Genomic DNA, 27,191 nt, shown 5'->3' on the forward strand with positions numbered 1-27,191 from the left:
CACTTTACGGAAATTGCCATGATAAAATTCTCAAAACGTTCGTTCTCACCCCTTCCTCTTAGGTAGAAATCTACACACTGTTCACGTTCTTATTTCGTATATGAGGGACATCGTTTCGTGACTATTTCATCGTTGAAAAGCTAATATTTCTTAGGAAAGGAAAAATTTCTCCTTTTCTTATAACTCTCTCCTCTTTCTTTTTTTTTATCACTATTCGCGGAGACACGCGAATCATATTTTAGCACCGATTAGTACCTACAATTTCTACGACCTTTTATCGTTTCCGTTTTTTTCCATTTGTCAAGGACTTTAAAGTAACCTGTTAACTTTCTTTATTTTTAGGCACGGTTCTAATTATTTTTTTCATAATTTAACCACGAATACGACTACTAAAGTCGTATTCAAGGCCTTTGCAAGCTATACAAAATTTGTTTTAGGGAAGTAAAATGATATTTTTAATAGAATTCATCCAACTGTCTTTCTCTGTTTGAAACTTAGGCGCAATGTTCGTTGATTATCTTTGTTCTACTTTGCTTAATATGCGTAAACGTACTTATACAAACATACCCTACTTGTTTTCATATTCCGAGTAGTAGTTTGTCCTAATTCAGATGGGGCTGCGTCTGACGACGTACCGGCCGTATTCACTGTTTCTCTGGAGAAGGTTTGCGTTAATCATGTACAAACTATGGGCTTCCTAATCAAAGACAGAGTGAAGGTGAGCGGCATAATTCAAACTTTGGAGCATACGATCTTCTAGCAAACTTTTAAGTGCTATTTGATAGCCTCTATCTTTGATAACTTTGATTATGATTCATATAATTTATCGTATATTATACTACATTGAATACGTATTTTCATTCGTATGAATAAAATTTTGATACGAAATATTAAAAATGTTTACTTGATAATTAAAATTATTTCTTATAATATGTTACATATTTTTAAGTAGTACGAGTCAAGCTACCATATATGATTAGACATTTTTTAATACCAGACAGGTTCCTATAAATGGTCTGACATTTAATAAATAAAATAAATCATTCAATATAGAAGATTATAAAAAGTGATAGAAACAAATGGGAGAAAAAGTTAGGGGCATTAATAAATAAAATAAATTATTAAATAAAAGAGTATAGAAATGAATAAAAGAAAAAATAGAATAAAAAGTTAGAAGCAATTGGACATAAGTAGTTATGGTCGAGCATTGTACGATAGGTTGATTGGAAACGAATGGCTGTTATGAGTTCTTATTCGGATGATTGCATTGCTGGTAAACGATGCTGAGAAATAGAGAACAAAGAATCATAAAAGGATAGTGGCCTTCATTATTTTCCACCTTGAAGCTCTTCTTCCTTCGTAAAACACGTGCTCGACATTCTTCATGTCCTTCACTACCGACTTTCTTCCTCACCACCATACAGCATCCTCCTTTTCTATCTTTTGTTCCAACAACATCCTGTGTCCTGGCATCTTTCCTTTTAACCGGAGACAAGTGCAACGTAACGGGACGAGAAATCAATTCTATTACTACGTGAGAACATAAGTCATTGAACCTTTCTACCTAAAGGAAATACTACTTTTTATTTTTTGCAATTTATCTGCGAATTGATTTTTTACGTCTGCAATGATTTTCTAGAGATTCGAAATTAAATAACTTTTTATGTTTTTGGTAGTACGATATATAATTGAATATAGAGCCACTCTTTTAAGGTTAATTTTACTGTTTTGCTAGTTGCAGTGGAATTCTTAGACTTGAAGTATTTCAAAATGCAAAAATTTAATAAAAAAAGATTAATTTATATAACAAAATATCATTTAGGAAGTTTGAGTGCACTATGTACTATATTAAAAATAAATAAGATATTTAAAAACGAAAAATATAGTCATCTGTGAATCATGTTATGTTATAATTAATGTATTAATTAAATTAAAGAAATACGTATTCGTATGTTTTCAGAGTGAACATCTATTATTTCGAGACAGAGTAAAATTTGCAACATTGTACGAAGGAAGGGACGAACGAATAAAAAGATCTTCCGTGCAAGAAGTTCACTCGCTAAGGTAGCAGAGTCGATTAACGTTTTCGCAGGTCCCATTATGACTTCAACTCTCATTTTATAACCGGGCTAACGACAAGAGACGGAACTCGATTTCCGAAGTTGCCGTAACGAGAACTGTGCAACAGCTGTCGTTGATCGGAAAGAGTAATGTTTTGGCTGATTTCAAGGGAACACAGGAACGCAACATGTGCATAGATAGATTTTCAACTGAAAGTGTGTTTGCGTCCATTGTTTTATTACTATTCTTTCAATTTACTCAATTTCAAACGAGAATAATTTAATTTGTTATTATTCTGATCTAAATTTCTTTTTTTCTAATTAATTTTTTAATAACTTTTTTACGATGCTTTATGATAGCGTACAATTTTAAAATCAAATATTTTTAAAATGTTTCTTCTTTTGGGACAATATTTATTACTTTCACTCAAAAAGGGAAAAGAAAATAGAAAATATCAAAAACGGGAGAGTTATAAATATCCCTCAAAAAGAGAGAGTGATAAAGACAATATTTAATAAAATATTTATTTCAATGTAAATAATAATTATTTAATATTTTAATTAGATGTTTATAGTATTTTTAATAAGGATAGGGTTGCACAATGATATTTTACTGACCCAATAAATAGCAGACCTTGTAAAAAGACAAAATTAATATCTGTAAGTTATGAATTTCTTTTTTAAATAAAAAAAAAAAGAATCAATTTATAGAGGTTTAACGTGGACAGTGGAAAATAAAGAAAAGAGTAAAATATAAAAACAAAAGAAATGAAGTATAGAATCGGTAAAGAAAAGATATTCGACGAAAATATATCGTTACCTTTCGTAGCTACGCTTGGTAGGGATCGTGGATAAAAGTTTACATGGGACTAGGGTAATTTAAAATTTAATTGCATTGCACTTTGCAAATGGCATAGCAGCAAAGACTGACGTGTGTGTGCGACGACCGATTCGCCGCAAGGGAATGGATAATAGAAAATATTATTTGCTCTTGTATTATATTTCTATTTTAATTTTTTTTTTACTTTCTCTCTTTCTCTCTTTATCTCTATTTTTATTTTTGTCTCGGATTTACGTTGCCTCTCTCGACGAGAACGAGTTATAAGAATAGCGTAAACGTTTCCATTTTTACCATTGTCTACATTCATTCAAAGATATTACTATATTATGTGTGTTTATGTTTACCACCAAGTTTCCACATATATAACTTCTGTGTTATACTTTATAAATTACAATCATTCGAATACGTACCAAACGAAACATTTGCCATTCAGGAAATAATAGTATTGATTAATGGTAGTATATTATCTAAATAACGCTTATATATGTGCCATTAATTGTAGCAATGGACTAAGTCAGTAATTCGATAAACATTATTTTAAGATTCATTTTATAAAATAAATAATTGTAATAAAAAATTAATTATAGGAAAGGATTTAAAACATACAAAAATTATTTAAAAGATCTGCTATAATCGTTAAAACATATACAAATATATATTCATGTATATGTACTTTTTCTTCGAATCCTTTTTATAATCGAGAAAGTCTTTGTTAAAATTGTTTTTCTTCTAAAGCAAACAAAAATGTCTACTTTCTCCTCTCTCTCTTTCTCTCTCCTTTTTTCCCATTTTTTTCCTCTACGAGCGTTTAGAGTTTTATTCTAACGGTTCTTCTTCTTCTTTTTATTCTTCTCCTTTTTGAAAGAATTTTTCTCAAGGGTGATCCACAATAAAGATCGCTTTAATATTCACTTGTGTCTTTTACTCGACAAACTATCTCGCGTTTCTTTTGCAAAAACGTTCCATTATATTAGATACACGTGACTACATATATTTTGTATATCCATCTTAACGCATATATATTCTCTTATATTTTTTTTATATATTAATAAAATAATATTTATTTTTTTATATAGCAAAAATATTTCAAAAATTCTCTTTATTTACATTTTTATAATATATTCAAGTAACATTCATATTTTGTCACATAATTTTTATCAAATAATTCTAATAATCAATAAATAAATCTAATCGATATAATACCGAATCAATCCAATTAAATAAATTTTCGAAACGATCAAGTCAAATAATTTATACATCGTACTAATAAAAATAAATAAAAAACAATGAATATATATGGGTCATTCCACCAAATAAGTACATTTTTACGGGGCGACCCTCGCGGATTATATTTAAAATTTGTGGAGGTGTTCTCTATAATAAGAAAAAAATTTCCTGCAAGTTTCAGCCCTTAATATGGAGCGGTTCTGGAGTTATGATTTTTTGAAATTTTGAAAAAAAATTTTTTTTAACTTTTTTATTAATTTTTCTGATGAGGAAAACTTTTTTATTAAAATCCACGGAAAATCGTATCTTGTGGGAAAAATTCTCAGCTTTTGAATGAAAATATCTATTTAATCATAAACACATCATAAGACCCTTTAAAATCCAATTAAATTGTAAAAATTGATTTTTCTCGATGTGCGGCGCAAGGTACTTCGAATTCGACTTTTTTTTCTGAAAGATCAGAGTTTTTTACACAAAATATATGATTTTCACGATGTGCATGTTCTTTGTTCAATCACAATTAAATTAAACGTAAAATCTTTATAATTAAAATACTTTTATTTTTAAACTTTTTTCAGATGTTGATATAGTTTTAATAAAAGTATGTCCAATTTCATCATTTATCGGTAAAAAAGTGTGCAATGTCTGCGTACCCTTTACCGTTTTTTACACCACAAGATTTGCATTCCTGGGCAATCAAGAATTTTACAGGCGTTGATTTTACTTTCATAACGAATGATGATTATTTAGACAAAAAAAATGTGTTAGACGTATGATATTCTTCTTTAAAAACAGTAAAGGGTACATTGCACACTTTTTTACCGATAAATGATGAAATTGGATATGCTTTTATTAAAACTGTATCAATATCTGAAAAAAGTTCAAAAATAAAAGTATTTTAATTATAAAGATTTTACGTTTAATTTAATTGTGATTGAACAAAGAACATGCACATCGTGAAAATCATATATTTTGTGTAAAAAACTCTGATCTTTCAGAATAAAAAGTCGAATTCGAAGTACCTTGCGCCGCACATAGAGAAAAATTAATTTTTACAATTTAATTGGATTTTAAAGGGTCTTCTGATGTGTTTATGATTAAATAGATATTTTCATTTAAAAGCTGAGAATTTTTCCCACAAGATACGATTTTCCGTGGATTTTAATAAAAAAGTTTTCCTCATCAGAAAAATTAATAAAAAAGTTAAAAAAAATTTTTTTTCAAAATTTCAAAAAATCATAACTCCAGAACCGCTGCATATTAAGGGCTGAAACTTGCAGGAAATTTTTTTCTTATTATAGAGAACACCTCCACAAATTTGAAACATAATCCACGAGGGTCGCCTCGTAAAAATGTACTTATTTGGTGGAATGACCCATATATATAGAGAGAGAGAAAGAGGAATAAAAAACAAATACATGAAGAAGAATCGTTTTATCATTGTTTACGAAACATTTTTCCTGAATTTATTCTTCAGGAAACTTTCGAGACGTTTACTTGATTGAAATGGTATAAAGTGTGAAAGAAAGATAGATAGAGAAGGAGAAAGAGAAAGAGGGAGTGAGAGAGAGAGAGAGAGAGATAAATAAAAAAGAAAAAGTTCATTTTGAAATAATGAATGGACGTGTTCTTTTCGTTGGATTCTACTTCGATTGAATTCAATCCTTATTAGTAATTGTAATAGTGGAGTATGCTCCTTGTTCGTTGGTATGTTAATACCAATCGTGTGTATAATAATCAAATATAGAACAAAAATATAATCTTCTCTCTCTTTACCTCTCTATCTCTTTCTCATTTTATTGGATACCAGCATGCTAACAATATACGTAATAGTATACAAACGAACCATTTCAGCGATGATTTCTCTTATTATATATTAATGTAATATCTAAGCAAGAATCGATAAATCGTATAATGTTTGTAACAGATCAAAATTGGTATCTGCAATAATATAAGAATTTAAATTAACATGAGAAATGTAATTTAAATTAAAGATATGTGTGTGTATTGTCAAGAATCTAATTAATAATCTCACCTTAACTTCTTTTTTTTACGTATTCGACGTTAAAAAATTTATTGAAAAAATTATATTAGTTATTAAAAAATATTAAATATTACGGAAATTAAAAAATCGTGTCACGTATATGTAAATTCTAAAAGATTTTAGTAATATCTTTGTTAAAAAAATCTTTCGTGTACTTTGATAATCGATAAGACGATGAAAATCTTCAAACTTTTGTTTGGTTTTCCGTAGCACGAATACCAAATGAAAGGAAGATATACCTATACTGTTATAGCTCAGGTTAAGCAGTGTGTTTAAAGGACAAGTGCGTTGCTTTAATCTCATATTATAGATTCAAGCTACGTTCTTATCTGTTGTGCTGTACTTTCGATGCTTGACGTAGGTATATGCAACAACTCGGTCTACTTTTAAGCTTCACTGTAAATAATCTTATTCTTATTCTTTATCTTTTTTTTCGAAAAATATTGACTGACATTTTTATCTTTTATTTTTTTTTGTCGAAGAGAGATAAGAAAAATTAAAAGAATATTTTTCTACTTCACAATTCTCTTTATCTTCCAATTGTTTTCTTTTCATTATGGTCACACAAAAATTGTTTTAATTTTAATCATTAATTTTTGAATAATTTAAACAAGTTTCGAATTCAATTCGAATTTCAGTTTGCAAATTTTTTAATGATTTACGAATAATTGGCTAAAATTTGATCTTCAACAAAGCACCAAAGAAATTTGACGATCTTAACGTTCAATTAAAGTCAACCATGTAAAATATTTCGTCCTTGAACTTTGATTGTATCGTGTAAAAATAATTATGGTGACCATTTGGCCAATATAACGTGGTTTTTTTTACTACTGTAATCGATCATGAGACATAAATTTGTAAAAGTTGTTAAGGTAGTAGTCTGGTAACTTATGCCTATTTTCATGACTTTTTTGGAGGGTGGTTTTTTATAGGAAAATGAAAATGAATTATCTTGAATATTTAGAGTGTTTTTATTTACATATTGAAAATATAAAAAAAAATTTATTTGAAAAAATTTAATAGTTTATAACTATTATTATTGTCACTCGAAGTTGGAACCTCAAAAAAAATGCACATGGGTGGCCCGGATGATTTTGGCTCTTGATGTCATCTGAAATCAAATATTCTTGATTATTCTTAATCTATAGACATCTGGTCATTCTGGTCGGATCTACCGAAGTTAAATTTCAAGCGTAAATCACAAAATGGCGGACTTTGAAAAAAAAAGTCCTTTTATTTTAGCAAAGAAAGGGTTGTAAAATAAAAAGTTAGGGGTGGAAAAAATTCTCTTTAGTACCGACGAGAACTATACGTGTGTAGAACAGCCTGTTAAAATTTGAAAGCAATCGGTTCAGTAGAAAAAAAGTTAGGACCCGGGCCGACCAGAAAAACAGTGTTTTGAGAAAAACGCGTTTAAAGTTCAACAACAAATTTTCCTATAAGTAAACTTATACTTACGTCAATCGGACGTCGGTTGGACTCCGAGGCGCTCTAGGAAACTCGTTATAACTCCCGAAATATTTCGAATTTCTGTCTGAAATTTTCACAGTATATTCTCAAGACTTTCACTTTCAAATTAAGCAAAAAAAAAATTTTCGATTTTTTGAACTCAAGTTACCAGACTACTACCTTAAAATTTCAATGCTGTATTCAAACAAAAAAATGCTCTATAACTTTTATTGAAAAATCTTATGTTTGTATAAATATATGTGTATATATATGTGTGTATGGTATGCTACGTCACAGTTCCTGTTTCACAGACGGTTTTGATGTTACAGAAGGGATGGGAGGGTGGTTGTCCGTGTATTCTACGATGAATGAAATCCTGTCACACGATTATCACCCACAGAAACGAACAACACGATATACGATAGTGTAAGAGACACTTGTCATGATCAATGGTCACGTCAAACCGACTTGACGTGTGTCACATGACGAATGGTTACATATTACTTTCGTCAGTATTTTCTTCAAAAGCGACGTTTCCGAGTATTTTGGATATCTCTTCCGTGTTTGATGTATTTCTATACGAGATAAACGTACAAAAGATATACGATTAAAATACTTTTCTACAAAATATGTTTTAACTATAATTGCATTCAATTATGTATAAGGTAAATTCTTCATGAAAGAAAAATTTTTTATGCAGAATACATTTCTTTTTAATATGTATCTTTTTTCTTTTTTAATATTTTCCGATTAAAATTTGATATAATTGTAAGGGTGGGAGAAAATTCAATAAGTGTGTGCATCGATGTTTCTAGAATTATCGATAGGCGATTTCTTTATAAGTACTTCTAAGGAAATGTTATTCTTTACTGCATGTGTGTGGGGTTTTGAATTGTTTAAGAAGTATAGATATGAATGTGTGAATGGTATGAGTGTAGAGTGATTGAAAGAAATGAAAGAATGCATCCGGTCGAGACAAAGGAAGAGCGTTAGATAAGAATGTTAGTTAGGTTTAAGGTTACATCATCTGGACTTGTCGCCTTTGTATACCTACATCGAAGTCTCCCGAACGTTCTCGATAATGTGAAATTCCGGAAAAGCCTTTGCGCGTGGTTTGGAATGATCGGGAAGTTTCCAGGGAGATGACGAGAAACAACGGAAGACGATGGAGGGGATGTAGGGTATAAGTAGGCGATGGAAAGGACTGGTGGGGCGTTCTGCGTGCTGTGCGTTTTTCTGTGAATTCGGTAATAATTGATGAGTGATAAGTGTAACGGAGAGTACGGAAGACAACGGGGAACGGCGAAGGATTACGATAGGCGACGACGAGTCGGATTCGGGTGTTCCTTGCGGTTGTTTTTGGACGTAGAGAGTTACACTTATTGTTAACATTAGATCATTAGATTATAGATACTTACCATTTTATTTCTTACAAACATTATACCTTGTTATTATTTTTAAATAAATAAATACTTTACTGTTATCATTATAAATATATATATCTCTCTATACGTAAATCTTACATGTGTGTGATGATATGGGTATGAATGTTGTGAGAGTTTATCGTAGGATGAAAGAGAAAGAAACTGTTTCTCTAGACTGGAATGCATGTTTCGTTTGTAAGGTGACGCCGCTTGAACCTATTGCTTATTGGGTGGTCACATCGAAATCTCTCGAATATTCCCGATCCGGAAGTACAGGAAGAATCTAGAATGTTTATGATCGGGAATGATCGGGAAATTTCGAGAAGAAATGTAAGGAAATGACGGGGAAGGTAAGTATATATACGCGACGAAAAGGGACAGCGGACGCGTTCTGATATTGGATTGTTCTTACGACGAGTGCTTGTGTGTGAAAGACGATGAAAGACGGCGGCAGCGAAGAATTAAGTACGATGGTATCTTCGTTAATTACGACGTTTAAAAGTAACACATAACCCAACGAGTTGATTAATTGGTATATATTGGTATATTGATAAGATTTTTGGCCTTTGAATTTTCATTCCCTAAGGGCTATAAAATACAAAAGTTGTATAGTGTACAATTAAATTAACAAATTAATAATATATATATAAAATTCAAAGTAGCTAAGTTACAAAATTCAAAAATTAAAAATTACAAATTTAAACTTAAAAACAAAAAAAATATTAAAAATTTTTAAATCCAAGATTTTTAAAATTTTAAATTTTAAACTTCAAAGTAGCATTAAGTCATTTTCTTTTATTATTTAAGCCTGTATAAATTTATTCCAACGAATGTCTTCCACTCAAGAATAGCGAGTAACACGATGCTCTGAATTCTTCATATGTATTCAGAGTCACAAGCTCTGTTTAGATCTTAATCTTAAATCTTAATTTAGATTATAGATACTTACCATTTTATTCTATTTCATTTCATTATATTAAATTAAACTTTATCATATTAATAAATAAATAAAGTAAATCTTACATAATTATATTTAAAATATATTTAACCTGATACATGAATCAGTGATTGTTTTAAATCAAAATGTAGTTTCTTTTGTAATGGTATTAAATTTGTTATAACAAGGGGATGATATATTTGATAACTTTGATATATATGTAAATACTCTTTCAAACATATTTTTCGACTAAAATCTGATTCAATTATATATAAAGTAAATTCACCCTGGGATAAAAATCAAAAAGTTTGTTTTAGATAGAAATTCAGTTTCTGTTAAATTCCTAGCAAAAGTCTTGTCGCAAGAGGAGATACTACGTTTGATAAATTTTTCTTAAACATACTTTTTTAAAAATATTTATCGACACGAGTTTCGAATCAATTATTTATAAAGTAAATGCACTTTGGAAAATATGTGTTCGTAAGTTTGTTTCTAAAAAAAAAATGCAGTTTCTTTTTCATTTCTACCAAAAATCTTATCGCTAGGGCGTTACTATAATAATAAATGTATGGTAATGGCTAGTCTTTTTTGAATATTATACATTCTATATCGTTGAATTTTATATCACTGGGAAAGCTTTGTGAAAGAACGCTGAATCTATCGATTCCTTTTAGAATCTGTATAAAGGGAACCGTTTACTCCTTCCTTCAACGACAATGAAAGGAATCTTATAGCTTCAGAATAGTGTGTGAGAGAACAATAGAAGTAAACAACAGTCCGGATACTTAAATCTTGTAAAGGAGTATACGAAACGCCCCCATTGCTTTCTTCACATTTTCCAACTTAAGGATAAACATTAGATGTCCTAATTAAACTAGGAAAAATATTACGTTGCTCTACAAATTTTCTGGCGATTTGTATTTTTAATATATATTATAATTTTTTTAAAAATCGATGTTGTAACCATCTGATTTTCCGAGGATTTTTATCCGAGACTGCTGAGAAAGTAAATCAATTTAATAGAAAAAAAAGAAACAAAAAAAAAATAAGTAGTACAGTTTCATTATCAGGTTGTAAATTATCAGGTTGCTGTACACTCTCATTTTATATATTCTTGTAATCAGTTATTTTGGTATACATTACTTGATTGATATCATCTCTCGATCCTATCGAGACATTCGATTTATCTCTTTCCTTATTTTGTACTCGCTTTTATTCGTTATGCACCAAGACGATCTATGTAAAGACTACTTGTTTTCTCGATGGATAACTATTGTCGTACATTAGATCATATACGGTTTTGAAAATTTGACAGTTTGAAAAATTTAAGTAATCCTTCTTGTATAATTGTATCTGAGTTGTGAAAAAATATTACTAATGTAAGTAACAATTATTTTTCTTTCATTTCGTACGTCATTATTTATAAGCAATAAATGCTAATAAGTTAAAATCCTAAATTGTTGGTCTTTAAACGATTACGATATTTAAATAATTTATTACGATTTAAAACAAAGTTTTTCCAACGTCAGAACATGCAAATGATTTAAGAATAAAAGAAGTAGATTTGGGTTTAGCAAAAGTTATATGGGTAAGGAAAACATTAATTTTATTAGACGTAAAAGTTAAAATAAATTTAAGCCTTCGCAAATTTAATTTGATCTTCTTTGTCCAAAGCTACGGCTGATTAGCAATTTATTTTTCTTGCCAACGATTTCCAGTAGATATATCTAACGTTTCTTGTCTTGCTTTTGTGGCTTATTAGTCCTCGTTAAAAATGCATGGAAAGAAAAGTCGACAGAATGGTGTTTGAAAGAGAGAGAGAAAAAGTAAAAAGAAAAGAAGATTTAGGATAGAGGGTAGAGAATCGCAATGGTGTCGTATAATTTAAAGGGCGTTTTACTCGGACCTTTTTATGCTTTTCCCTTTCTTTCTTTTTTTTTTTTTATAAATGTCGAGGGAAAGAAAACTTTTTTGAAAGATAAGATAATGTATAGTTCAATAATAACTTTATAATATTAAAACGATAATATTATTAATTTATTTTCGTATATTTAATATCCGTGTATTTGAGTCTATTTAATACATTTGTGCATAATGGTTGTATATGTGTGTGGATTTACGAGTGTGTACGTACATATGCAAATTTAAAGAAAAACAAGGAAAGATGAGAAAGTAGATATTCCTGACAAGAATAAGAAAAGCAAAAGGAAGTGGATCCTAGAAAAGGAAATACGAGATAAAATCACGAAACCTGAAAACCGAGTTGCACAGTTGAGTGAAATTTCCGACGGCTGTATAATCGTGTAACGAGAGAATCGCTATACTTATCTTGGCTCGTACGTAAGGCTCGCTTTGCTTTTTGGCATTGACGTGGAAACGAAGAAGGAGAAGAATCGTTCTGCCCTATAAAAGAACCCGAAAGAAACCAAAAATATTTCCCTCAAAAAATAAAAAAGAAAAAACCAGAAGAAAATATACGAATACAAACATTATACATAAGCTAATCGTTGACACGTATAAAATTGTAAATAATCGTGCATTTGATTATTTTATGGTTTTCTTTTTAGTAATAAATGAAAGTAAGTACAAGTAAGTTTATTAAGTTGAACATGAGATTATATTCAAGCCAGTTTGAATTTTTTTAACATAAAATAAAGAAGTACGTAAATTTTATTTGTCGTTGAATTGAAAAAAAAATCTTTATGAGTCGTCGTTTTGGTTTAAAAAATTTAAAAAGTTGCTGGTAAACATACTCCGAATTGTTCAATAGTAACCTACACCTTATCGTATTCTTCCATAAAATGTAACTTTAACTTAACGTTATATTACATACTCTCGATATGTTTACTACGACATAATTTTCGGTTGGATCAATTTTGATACCACATACGTACATATCCTTGGTCAAAAGTTTCCGAATATCTCTCGAGACTTTAGGAGTAGTTAGAATAAAGTACAAGTAAAACGGATAGCTTTTCTTTCAAATTTATACTTCTTTGATAGTTCCTTCGTTCATTCCTTTGAAAATCTTCTTTTTAAAAGATACGCTTATACTTACATTAGATAGATAAAACAAATATGGAAATGAAGATAAGATGAATTAACGTTCGTTTTAAAGCCGAATAAAATTATATTTGACTTTTTGTAAGAACAAACTTTGATTATGACTACGTAATTTTAATAAGAAAAATTATAATAAAATAATCATTTTCTTGAACATTTAACTTGGGGAATAATGGAATTTAAAAACAAAAGATAATATAATGTAATTTTATGATATTTTTTATATAATTTTAAGACAATTCAAACTTACTTGGTGTACTTATGTAATTATTATTAAAAAAATAATTACAAATAATTTAAAAACTATTGTGAAAATTTTAAGAAAATCCAAACTCACGATAAACCATCTAATTATTAATATGTTTTGTTAATCTATCTATAAGATAAATAAATATAAGTATTTACGTGAATATATTAACATTCATAATTATATATAAATCCATACTTACGTAAATGCAATAATTTTAGTGCTTGCAAAATTGTTGTTCTAATCGCAAGATTGTACGATAATACGTTGAAATACTTTATCTATCCATGAAGAAATTATAAGAAATATCCTGATGATGATACAAGTTTACTATTTTGTACTTTCAGCATTTTCTCGTAAAGAAAGAAAAATAGAGAAAAATGAAGAAAAATATTGTACCTGTGCATGGTTGATCGAATTTGAAACGAGCGATGAGGAGGAGGAAGAGAAGGATTCGAATGCTCGAAGTGCTGTTTTTCTGGATCATTCGTATGGAAGAAACAGAAAAAGAATAAGAAAAAGAATATATAAGAATATGAAAGAGAATAAAAGAGAGAAAAAGATTGTGTCCCTTACATGTGTCAGGATAACTCGAAAGTATCCAAGCAAGAATATCATATTAGTATCAAGGATTCGACAGGTATCCCCCTCCCCTTGCTTACTTTTTTCTCAGATTATTTCTCAATGCATGACCTTTTTCTTATTCCGTATCCTGTATATGACACTATCGATATCTTACATTATCTTATTTTACATTACTTTACCATTTTCCATCTCGAAATATATCCAATACTTTCAACATTCTCATCATTCAAGTATTCCTCGCGTGAAATCAAAATGTGAAAAAAGAACTTCAAAATGAGGAATGAGGGGTGGAGGATAAAGCCGTGTAAGATAAGAAGATTTTATCGAGTTAAAGGATAAGACGTAAATATATATGTACTTACCAATCTCGATGCTAATATGTATATATATTGTATCTGTATATTATGTATGTATATACATACGTGTAGATTTGACTATGATGATGAGAAGTTAGAAAAAAAGTCTATGGAATTGTCCCGAGTTCATTCTCGAAAAATTACTATAAATATCTATTTTTTTTTTTATTTTATTTGCTTTATCGTTCGTAACAAATATTTATTGTTAAACTAATAAGAAATCTTTCGCGAATATTTTTATGTTTTGTTTTTTTGCATCGAAAATAGTTCACGTAACGATCAAGAATTATATTTTTTACCTAATTTTTGTCTTTATGTGGAATATAGAAAAATTACAATAGATGTTTTCATTGTAAACAAAATATTAAAAATTTTTAGAATATTTCGATGTTTCCTAATAGTAAAAAATGATTTCCTAATAGTGAAGAAAAATCTAAATTATATATTTTTTATCCATCGTATTCTTGACGTGTACATAAAAAAAAATTGAAATACGTGTTTGTAATATTTTCACTAAGATCTTCATTCCCATTTTCATTATCATCAAGTTCATAGAAGAAGTTGTAAAAAGAAAATTTGTTAAAACAAGGAAAATAGAACAGTAAGGGAATTTTGAAAAGGCAAATATTGATTCTTTCGAAACCATTCGTAATTCGATTTATTCAAACGTAATTACTTTATCATCTCGTCATTGAAATAATCGTAATCGTCGTTTTACGATTCTTAATCGAAGAGAGAATAAATATAAAGCAAGCGGCCGCTTTGAAATGTTTGAATACACGCTACGCAATTTCGATCTTTTTTTTTTCATTTTTACCTTTGACTCTTTATTTATGTTTTATTTTATTTTATTTTCGATCCACGCAGAAAATGTTTTCCCTTTTCTGTTGAGAGAGAATCACGGGGCTCTTCTCAATGGTCCTATACCAAACGCGATTAAATTCAAACGCATGTATTTCTTTCTTTTTTTCTCCCAAGCTCATACGTATTACACATACGTACATGCTTACGCTCTCTTTCACGCATACTTTCACTCTAAAGTTTTTTTTTACACGCATGCACGCACATATCGGCTGAACTTTCAACTACTAATATCGCTTTGTTATTTTTTTGTATGCTTTTTTTTATTTATTTTATTTTATAACTACTTCCTTTTTCTAAGTTCTTTATATCTTATATTTTTTTATTTATTTATTTTTTATATTTAAAGATTACTCTCTCTCTCTCTCTCTCTCTCTTTCTTATTTTCTTTTTCTCGCAATATCTGTTATTCGCGCTTTTTTCAATTTTATAATCTTAGGCATTAACGTCGATAAATAGCGGAGCATTGCGATGTAAATCGTTGGCTAATCGGCATACATCGAATTTTCTTTTTCATTTTTTTCTCTCTCTCTCTTTTTTTACTTATTTTTTTCTACTTTTCTATTTTTTATTAATTGTCGAAGAAGAAAAAAAACATAAAAGGAAAAAGTGAAAGAGAGAAAGATTAAGAACGTTATTATAATTCGAACCGTTAAACGTGAACATTTTGATGAGTAAATATTTTCGTTTCGATGCTCGAATCTTGAGAATGATGGATAAGTTATCGTGGGAGACGAAACTAACGTGATTATTAATGCGGGAAGATCTGCAGTTTTCGCTACGACTTGCGATCGATCGATCCTTGTCTCTCTTTCTTTCTCGCTCTCTCTCTCTCTTTCTCTCTCTCTCTCTCTCTCTCTTTCTTTCTAAGAACGTGCGATAGAGCAGGATTATCAGACCTTTGCTGATTTGAATTTCCTTGTTAGGCACAACTGATGGGGAAATGTCTTATGCAATCCTTATCACGAAATGTCTTCGTTCTGCACTCATTTTTTTTATTTTCTATTTTGCAAAATTTCTTCATTATTTATAACAATCCCTAAATATTTAAGAAAATTATAATTAAAAATTCATTTAAGTAAAAGTAATCGAATTTTAAATTAAAACTTATTTATCTTAGTTGAATGAGAATGCTTTAATTTTAAAATAAAAGTTGATTGATTTTAAGTTAAATATTTTAATGTTTAAATAATATATTAATTCAATTATTAACTTTTTTTTTTGATTAGCTAGAACAAGACATTTCCGAAGGTTGTACCTAAAATGATTGACGTAAATGCTGCTAATTTTTAAGGTACGACGAATAGCACTCTTAGCTATTTACTTATTTTTTTACATCTGTATTTTTAATAACTTTTCAGTTAACAAAATCAAAAAGAACGACACGTATAACGATTTAACATTATAACAATTCGATCTACGCGACGCTCTTTCCTTTTAAATTTGTTTTTTTGAGAATATACACATACGTACACGTACACGCACTCATTTGTTAGATTTTTTTTTTTTATAAACATTTTCATCTCCTTCTTAATTTTTCACTAAAAGAAACACGACGATAAGCATACATTTTTATTTTGTTATGTAGTAATTTTATTTTTATTGTAATCCAGAACAAATTTCATCCAGCAGAAATTTTCTGGTAACCCTAAATGCGATATGATAAACATCAACAAGATTTTCCTGTTTATTCGACTTTACGTTTGTCTATGATTTAATTTCATTCCTATATCCAATGCAAAGTTTGCAAGAGAGATATCTGTTTTCCAAGAAACAATTTACTTTTGCCTTCAATCTTACAAAATATGCCACACTCCTGGCAATGTTTCTGATTTCTATTCAAAAACTTTCCTATTTTCTTCCTAACACTTCAAATTGTCCACTCCATATTCGTTGTGATAATATTACAGAAAAAACAATAAATAAAATTTCGATTGCATATAATTAGTGAACATGTCATATCTACTTTTAGACGTGGAAAAGTTTTTGAATTAGATGTTAAGCGTATATCTTACAAATAACTTTAACCATTATGATTTTAAAAGATATTGTATAACCAAATTATTATTAATTAACATTATCACAAATATATTTGCCACGGTAAAATAATTTTTTATTGTTTATATTTATTTAAAAAAACTTTATCAAGTTGGAGAAAAAAAAACATTTTGTTTTTAAGCATGTATCACGAGAAGCATAAATATAATACAAATGCGACGTTTAGAGATTCAATTATATCTACGAGTTAGATCAATTTTCACGGGTCTATTTTCAGTGTTATTAAAAAGAAAAATTTAAATATCCGAGACCTATAACATTCGATGCCACTTTCACGTTGGACTACATTGCTGCTCGTGTTATTTCAACTACTACGAAAACTCAAAGATAAAAGAGAGCCCAAACTGTGAAAGAGATAAATATTAACACTCCAGCTAACTATAGTGAATAGGAAAAACGAGTTTCGTTTCCAAGTAGGTATACCGCGAATTCTATCTCGGAGACTAAAACTAAACAAAAATTAAAAGAAAATATATATAAAATATAGAAAACAATCGACAAAAAGCAGCAAAAATAAAGAAAGAAAAATAAGAAAAGGCATTTAATGATACGAAGAAGTAATTATCTTTACGTAACCTCGAGCTTTAGAAGGAAAATATCCTCGTTATCAAATTCTAACGACTTTTATTTTTCCTTTCTTTTACTATTTTTTTTCTTAATTATTTTCTCATTTTTCATAAAATGAGTCTCGTTATATTAAATATATATCCTTTTTCATCTTGTACATTTTATCTTCAAATCAGACACACACATACAAGATTTTAATTTATTTCGTTCTTAAATCTTATTTTTCCTTAAATTGTTGAAATTTATTAAAAATAATCATGATTGTTAACATAAAAATACTGCTCGAAGGACACACGAATCAAATGAGAGCAAGTAAAAAAAAACATTATTTTAATTAAATAAAATCTTACCATATTAATATGATCTAAAAAAACAATAAATATAAGCAAAAATTCTTTTCCTTTGTCCAATGAACACTATTTAGAAGATTTAAAAAATCAACAAACAAAAACAAGGAAGTCAATAATTTAATCGTCATTCGAATAGAATGAGACTCGTTTAATTTACAAATTTAACTCTCTGCCAGCTTCCGCTAGCAAAATTAACTTTTCGAGACACACACTCTCGACTTTCTAACGAGAAGAATCAAACTAAGTTTTGGAGTGGGAAGGGGAATGAAGAAGAGGAAAAGGAGGAAGAGGAGGACGAGGAGAAAGGATGTGTTTGGAACGAACGGAGAACCCTTGAACTCTATGGGAGTTTTTCCTCGTAAATTTATTACAAATACACTAAGTTCAAACTCGGTCTTCTTACCTTCCTCTCCTTCTTCCTCTCTCTCTCTCTCTCTCTCTCTCTCTCTCTCTCTTTCTCTCATTTCAAATCTTCGTCTATCTCTTTCACGATCGGTCGCGATATATTCGAAAGCAAATTCGAAGTTGACACTTCGATCTCTCTCTCTCTTTCTCTGTCTCTCTTTCTATTTACTCTTAGAATTCATTAGTTTCTCATACTTCCTCAATTTTCTCTTCTAATTCTATAATACAATACTTGTATATGCGTGTACGTGCATACGTGCTTGTTTGTACACTACCTGTCAAAAGTTTGGGTACACCTACTTGCATTTGCATTACACACTTATGTACAACCATTGCTCAATGTCAAGAGAAAACTTGTGGGATCTTCTAAAAGAGATCATTGAAAAGATTTGCAAAGGATATTTTATATAAGCTAAATTTCTATGATTTTGTATGGTGGTCAAATAATTTTGACCGATATGGTATACCATGCGTGAGTTAAAAATTATTACAGCTTAACATTTGAAATTATTTTCTTTCGTCGGTCAATCCCACTTGTAATTTTCCAATACAATCTTCAAACTTTTCAACCCATCCTCGTATGTAAAAAAAAAGAATCAATAATTTCAAAAACATAATTTGCAATAATTTCAATATACTTCGTGTACGAGAGTACGCGTGCTCAAACTTTTTATCGGTAGTGTATGTGTGTGTAATCTATAGAGGTGTATGTTATATGATGGAATAAAGGATAGATAAATAGTGAGTATGTATGTGTGTGTGTACAGATATAGTAATTTTAAACGATATGTACTTTTAAAGTGATGCTTTTAAAGCCCTCCTAATGCGTTTTAAAGACGGGAGTAATTGGAACAATGCGTCTTTCTCTTCCCATCTCTTTCTCTCTTTCTCTCTGTCTCTCTCTCTCTCTCTCTCTCTCGCATGCACACAGAGAATTTACGCTCGCCATCTTTCTCTCTCTCTCTCTTTTTTTTCTTCTTTTTGTTCATTTTTATGGCTAAACGATTTATATCAGTACAGATCGCACCACTGATTGTTGGTTCAGCCTAGAGTTGGAATTGTTAAAAAGGGGGGTAAATCGTTTGCTACAACCGAAAAAAAAAGTAATAAAACAAGATGTCAACGTTGATCACGATTAAACACGAGATTCTCCTACCGTACGTTTAATTAAATGTGTATAGAAGTATGTTAGTTGCTACGTTCTTGTAGAAATGTATTTATGTATGTATGTGTGTGTGTGCGTGTTTATATGTGTATTCATGGTTTTTTGCCATGTTCTAAGTGTGACCTTTAACCTTAGAATATATGTTATATACACGAGATATAATACATTGCTATTCAACTGGAAAAACAAGAGGGTTACAAGGAAGAAAAAGTGAATGCCTGCTGTTTTTTGGGGGTCTCTTCTGTGTGCGCTTGTTATGAATAAATCTGACGAGAAGGTGATAAGAGATGGATACTAATTGTAAATGATAAACTCAATTATTTCTTGGTAAATTAAAGATCGGATAATTGTTAATCTTCAATGATCAATTAACTGTAATTAAAGGAAACTGAAGTTGGAAAGAAGAAAGATTAAAAATAAATGAAAGAGAGGTAAAAGTTTCCGTACTTTCTATTATTCCTTTTCAGACTTGTGTATGTAAGATGGTAAGAGAAAAAAAGAAAGAGAGAGAGAGAGAGAGGAGGAGGAGAAAGATAGAGAAAAAGAGAAAGAAAGAAAGAAAGTAAAGATTAAAAGTTCTTTTTTTATGAGAGTAGTACCAATGATATCATAATCTGTGTAGTGTCTTGGTGGTAGCGATGGTAATAAATGGTTTAGTATAGTGGCGGTAACGCGGGAAAGGAAATTAAATCCAATGTCAGCGTGTCACCCTGGAGCTACCACAGAGCATTCTCTTGAAACCTTGCCTGAATTCGGGTGAAAATACGGTGTAGATAACAGGGTTGAGTGTACTATTGAAATAGCCAAGCCAAAGGAAGACATTGTAGACTACGTTGGGTATCTCGCAGATGGAACAAATCACACGTAAAAGCGTTAAAAGGAAGAACGGTAGCCAACAGGCGACGAAAGCACCGGTGATGATTGCCAATGTCTTTGCTGCTTTCTTTTCACGCTTCGATTCGATCGTCTCACGATTCCTTTTCGTCGATGTTGCTTGACGTACCGTAGTTGAAGTTGCCGAAGAACTTGGCCCACTCGTTGACGAAGTTGTTGTCGTCGTTGTTGTCATCGTCGTTGTCGTCGTTGTTGTTGTTATTGTTGCTGCTGCTGTTGCTGCTGCTGCTGCTGCAGCTGCTGCTGCTACCGCTGCTGCTGCTCCACTCATTTGAGTCGTTGAATTCGACGAATTGGCTGCAGTATTGCTTGTTACCGTTGCGTTTCCACCTGCTGATTGGACTACGTTCCCATCGTTATACGACGATGACTTTTCCGGGGAAATTGACGAATGATCCGGTGTCGAACGTGTTATTGTGAACGCCGTTGATTCCTCCCTTTGCCTGCTTATTTCAATTAACACAAATACAAGAAAAAACTTAATATTTTTTGCCATTAATAGTTTATTCATTTTATTTGCCGTATGTCTAACTTTTATGATTTCTATCTCCATAAATTTAAAATTCTATTTACTTTGGAATTATATTTTTAAAAATCAAATAAGTGAATTGGATTCGTTTGCGATTCAACTTTTTTTTTATCAAGATTCAATAATTATTTAAATTTATTTGTGTACGGGTGAACTAATTGAAATTTAAAATATTAAAAACTTACAATTAGACAAACTGGGAAAATATATTAATACAGTAATTAAAATTAAAATTAAAATGATTTTATTTATAAAAGTCTGTCGTCGTATAACGAATATTTGTATTCGTCAATTTTCAAAGCTTCCGATTGCTTTCCTTTTTTCTTTTCTCTCTTCATTCATTTCATTCTTTCAGTTTTTCCGATTAAAAAATTGAAGAGAGAGAAAAAAAGAGGGGGATAACAAGGAGCAGGGAGTCACTCGTGGAAACAAATTAAACTAGACTAGCTCTTTCAAATTGATGAAACTACTGTGTCGATTCAAAGGATTCAAAGCGCAACAGGAATCCGTCTCGATTTTCAACGATGAGGTAAAAAAGTGCGCACGCAGGTTCGCATTTGTCCATTTTACCCTTTTTTTTTACTGTTCCTATCCCTTGTTTTTTTTATATATATTTTTTGGTACTTCTTGTAATTAAATTTCCTTATCACTTTAATCCAACTGTGTAATTCTAATAGCTTTTCATTATTTTCATAGATAAAAAACGATCCTTCAATTTTTAGTTTTTGTACATAGAAAAACAAACGTATATCTTATCATTATACATAATTGAACAATTTTTAAGTTAATTTTTTAAATATTTTACCATATTAATAAATTGAAAAAATTTGTGTTCATTTTTTTTAATTTAATTAAATTTTTTATTTGATTATAATATTGTAGATTCTTTGCTTAACAATTGGAAATGTTTTAGAATTCGACTAATTATTTGATAGCGAGATATTCACTTACATGTAAAACGGAGATGATGAAATCGCGGTGAAAACGTTTCACGTTACGCTTTGATCAAGTTTAACACGATTTGCAAATGAACGAGCTATAATTTTGCTCCATAGATTAATTAAATTCGAACGATTAACGCGCAAATATTAGGAACAAAGTGTCAGGACAATTGGACAATTAAATTAAGGTTGTTCGTCATTTTCTCGGTTTTATGCCGGCTGTGAATTTAGTTGGAATTTTTGACCGATTTATATGAGAACAAATTTTATTCTAACATTGAAAGTTTAATTCGGGAGATAGTTTTTTGTGGAATTTAAAAAATAAAGTTTTATACTCGTCGAAAAAAATGTTACTTTTTTATAAGGATTAATAATTCTTTGAGTCTCATCAATTATTGCAAATTACAGAATTTGTAAGTGCATAAATATAAAATGAAAAAAAGTAAACATACAAGAATCCCTCGATTTATTATTTAAATAGATTACTGTTTTGTACATATTTGTATTACATTTGTAATACATTTGTATTAATAAATAAAATATTTTTGTTGCAACTACTCAGGTTCTGACCAATCGAAAGATACTAATTTAGTCATTCAGTCCGTCAAATGTAATAATAATACTTACGTGGAACTACAGATAAATAGATTCGATCGAAAATTAAAGTAAAATGTATAAAGTTAGATGCTGAGTGGAGCACGTCGATTGAATTCTAAACTATTTCCTGAAAAGCATTAAGTAGAAACTAAAAAAGAAGGAATATCAACTTTCTACAGCTAGATTTTTAGAAATGATTCAACAATTTTGTCATTTTATTTCTTAAAATCGAATCTCGTCGAAAAATAAAATCGAAATCAATCAAATTGTTAAACGTACCGCGAATATTGATAGTTTGTTAAAAAGAAATTATTCGAACGATAAAAAAATAATGGTTAATATTTACTTTTTATTATATTTCGAAAAAAAAAAGAAAAAAAAAAGGAAAAGAAAGACTATTCGGAAATAACGATTGGTGACTGTCGGACAGTGGCACAAAACAAAATAACCTTTTATCAAAATTGAAAGCACTTCTAAATCGTTCAATCATTCTTTTTTGTTGCAAACGATTCAATTTTTGCCCTTTTTGTTTATAAATAGAGAAACCGAATTCGACGGGATATTTTGATCCCACGTTACTTTTCACGGAAGGATCGATTTGCAATACGAAATGACACTTCGATCTTACAGATGGATCGATTTGATTCTACTTTTTGCTGTTGTTGATGATCTATATCGTACGAATACAACCGATCGCGTGTTATCTCGATCTCGATAAAAATAATTCGAAACGTTCGTTTTTATCTTCCGACAGAGAGTGTTTTTTTTCCTCACTAGAAAAATACAATCGGAAATTGTTGGATTTTCCCGAACGGCTGGTTGGTTGGTTGGTTGATTGGCTGACTTGTAGACTGTTGGCTCAAATGGATCGTACGATCGGATAATTTTAACTAAATAGTTTAAGGGTTAAAGTGTAAGATGGAATGAAAGGAAAGGATGGTTACCTTTTCGTTACGTAACGTAGGATTCCTCTTCTTTCGCGAGGAGGTTGAACGATTGTTCCTGGCCTCTTTCTGATACGTTTCCGAGCTGCTTGAAATATCCTCCAGTAAAGGAATAAAATCACCAGACAGGGTAAATAAAATGTTGCGCATGTTGCAAGAATCTGAAACAAATACAAGATACAAATATATTATATTTGATTACACAACAAACATTATATTCATATAATTTACGTACAAATGTGAAAATAAAATATACAATATGTACCTAATTGATGTATTAACGACATTCCACTTATTTCATATTAAAATTATTTATATTAAAAAATAAATCATAAAATAAATTTGTATTATTTTTTCACTACAGACCACCACAATCATAATTATCGGTACAATTATCAAATTAATTTCTTTTATCCATCTTATCTATAATTTCTTTTTTTCTTTTTTATTAATCTTTCGTTATAAAAATAAAATGCATAATTCACGCATACCAATTAAAATAATTTTTTAAAACATTATTTCATACTTTTTTAATGTTAATGTAGAGAAAAAAAAATATGTAAAGAACTCTATCGCTTTGACATACGATTTAAATTACATAGAAGTACACAGAGAATGAGAACGATATATAGTTATGTTACTGTGAATATTAGAACTGAGTACCCTATGAAAAAGTAACATTACTCCGTTTAAAAACCACGATTTCTTTTTTCTACGTTTTTTAATATTTTATTTTGTTTTCTCTCTCTCTCTCTCCCCCTCTTTCCCTCTCTGTTTTCCTTGTTCAAACTAGGGAAAATATCTACCTTTAAAGATCGCAATCCGATTGTAATCTGATCGTTTAGTTCGACTCTTATTCACTGAAAAGAACTGCCCTACCGCAAACGGTGCCAGAGACTCTGAGGATCGATCGATCGTTGGAACAACGATAAAAGACACCTGCCTTTTTTGTTGGTGTTCCAGTGATGGAATAGAAAGAGAGAGAGAGAGAGAGAGAAAGAGGAAATGAAAAAAGACTGGGAGCGTTTTTCAAGGGTCCTTCTATCTCATCGTTGCATCCTCTCACGAGAAAGGATACTTACCACGCCCATTAAATTTCTCTATTTCTGTTCGCACTCTGTCCTTCCTATTTATACACTTTTAAGCTAATGACCATTTCCTTAAGGAAATAGTTTTTTTCCATTTTATTCAAGTTGAGAAGATTTAAGGATCTTTAATATCTCCAAACATTTTTCTATCTTTAACGAATACGTTTGCTGTTAACTTATTTTTCTTCTTCTTCTTCTTCATTCTTTAGTTTAGGCAAGTTGCCTGTTTCGTAACGACGTTTTTCTGCCTATTGCACTGTTAAATTGTCGCACCATCGTTTTCGTGGGCGCCCCGTGCTTCTGCGGCCAACCGGTGACTTATCCCGTGCAATTCTGACAATTCTTCCGTTGTCCATTCTGTTGATATGTTCGTTCCATTCTTTTTTTCTTTTTAGTATCCATTCGTTAATGTTCTCCACTTTGCATGTTCTTCTTATATCTTCACTTCTCTCTTGGTCCATTAGTGTTTGTAACTTATTTTTATTCGTATAAATTTATTTAGCAATATTTTGAGTGGTTATAATGGGTCAACAGTTTTTTTTGGATGTATCAAAAATTTGTTGGTGATTTTTTTTTTTCTTTTACGAATATCTTTTCAAACTTTTAGTTGATTGTTAGTTGAAAATAGTTTTGATTTTGAGGGCTTTATTTAACTCGTGGTAAACAGTATTTATATTACCTTTTAGTTACTAAACGTCACTATAATGGCTATCGTGTATGCTATTTTTTCGAACGATATGCCATTATAGTGTGTCCAAAAAAAACTTTGCCAAACTGTGTAGTCTGCTCGAAAAATGATGTAATAATGTAAAGGTTGTGATTTTGGACTCTGCGTCATTCCTTGCTTTAAAACGCATTACACACAATTATGCTATTAATTAATGAAGTATACGTCTTATAGTTAAATTAGCTTATTACGTATTTTTCGAACTTATTACATGAAAATGTATAAATAAATGATAATTTATTCTTTTATAACTCTATTTCGATCTAATTTCATAGCAAGAAACATTATGCATAGTTTATTCGCAGTCGTAATTAAAAGTTTAAAAACAAAGAAAATGTTTAGGTGGCCTCCTTCAGTTGGGACACTGTATAATTTCTTTTTATTTATTAAAGATGTGATGAATTAATGAATAATATTATTTTCATTTATTCACTAGTTTTTTTAATCTAATTAATGAAAAATCAATTAATTAAAATTATGGATAATAAAATCTAAGGATGAAGTTCCTTATAAATTGTTTGTTACTTTTTAAAAGAATTATATAAATAATCGCATCATTGATTAAAATTATTTTATTAATTCTAATTGCATTTTAATAATAATTATAGTTATTTGTTTAAACGAATAAAATTGTAAGTAATATTATTTCTTTTTGAACAATTTATTTCGATAAACTAGAAGGAATATAACCTTGTTAAGAATTTTTAACTTCTAACGTGAATAATTTTTCATATATTGACGTAATGTTTTGCGTTCTATAGGATGATTATTTATAGGCAGATGAACCGTGTATGTTTTACTTTCAAAGATCATTAATTATTAGAAAAGAAATAAGGAAAAAGAAAAAAAGGTAAAGAAAACAGGCTTGGTTTGAAAAATACACAATTTATGTGGTCAGTACGTGCAACGGACAAGAAAAATTCGATATGGATGCGTTATTTATTTTCTACTTTTTTTCCTTCCTCACCATCACCTCCTCCTCTTTATTTCTTATTTTTTTTTTTTTCATCGTTTAGCAGCAAGCTTTTCATTCATTTCGGAATATTAACTGCAGTTAGTGCAAGAGTTTTTAAAACCGAGAACGGTAAGAAAAAAGATGGAGTGGAATGGGGTAGATAATGGTAAAAAAACAACAAAAAGTATTACGATGTTGCAACGATCAACTGTGTTCGTGAGAAAAAAGAAATAAGCTACTTATGTTTTCTTTAATTTTCTATTTTTCTCCTCTGCATTCTTTTATTTTGTTTTCATGTTTTTGTTAAGTACAAAGTAAATTTGCATAAGTTCTTCGTCTACAATTCTCGCAGTAATATCTAAGCGTCTATAATTGGCGAAATGTTTTGAAAAATTGCTGACTTGTGGGTCACTAAAGAAAGAGAAAGAGAGTGTGCAGTAACATTATCGATATTCTTGTAGCTACATGCCTACAGAAAATAGAGGTACCGAATAGGGGATGAAAAATAATAATAAGAAGAGGAAAAAAAAGGAAAAGAGAAGAAATGTAGAAGTATGAAAACGTGGCAAGTGTAGTTCGTATGTGTGAATACAGATTTGGTTATTTAAGGGTTATACAAAAGGCTGGAAACAGCACTGTGAAATTGTTTGTGTTTTGTTTAAGTAACAATAAATTACACACATAAGTAAGTTTTTTGTTTTTAAAAGCACTTGTGCCCTTTGTTCGCCGGCGGCAAGCAAAGTAATTTTTTGTTGAAATTTTCATTTCTTTGCTTTCAAGATCATCCAAAGGCCATAGTATACTATATCATTGAATTCGTATTAACATGGGCTATAATACTGTAAAGTCAAAAATACTAAATTCCATTTTAAAATAT

The 27,191-nt window shown here is 29.9% G+C and overlaps 1 protein-coding gene across 7 annotated transcripts in view; it reads right to left on the reverse strand.

Moving 5' to 3' along the window:
• Positions 1-20,099: 20,099 nt before the first annotated feature.
• LOC122520285 (5-hydroxytryptamine receptor) overlaps positions 20,100-27,191 on the reverse strand; it is a 121,148-nt gene continuing 114,056 nt past the window's right edge. For 6 of the 7 annotated variants that reach the window (XM_043640381.1, XM_043640379.1, XM_043640380.1 and 3 more), the window contains 2 exons: positions 23,545-23,705; positions 20,100-20,979 (listed from right to left, as the gene is read on the reverse strand). In XM_043640381.1, the coding sequence (XP_043496316.1) occupies positions 20,337-20,979; positions 23,545-23,705 (804 nt within the window). In that variant the 3' untranslated portion in view covers positions 20,100-20,336. The remainder of the gene's footprint in view (positions 20,980-23,544; positions 23,706-27,191) is intronic. The other variant, XM_043640385.1, reaches the window with a different exon arrangement.

The sequence above is a fragment of the Polistes fuscatus genome, unplaced genomic scaffold, assembly GCF_010416935.1.
Source record: "Polistes fuscatus isolate 324 unplaced genomic scaffold, CU_Pfus_HIC Scaffold3, whole genome shotgun sequence".
In the NCBI taxonomy this organism is placed as follows: Eukaryota; Metazoa; Arthropoda; class Insecta; order Hymenoptera; family Vespidae; genus Polistes; species Polistes fuscatus.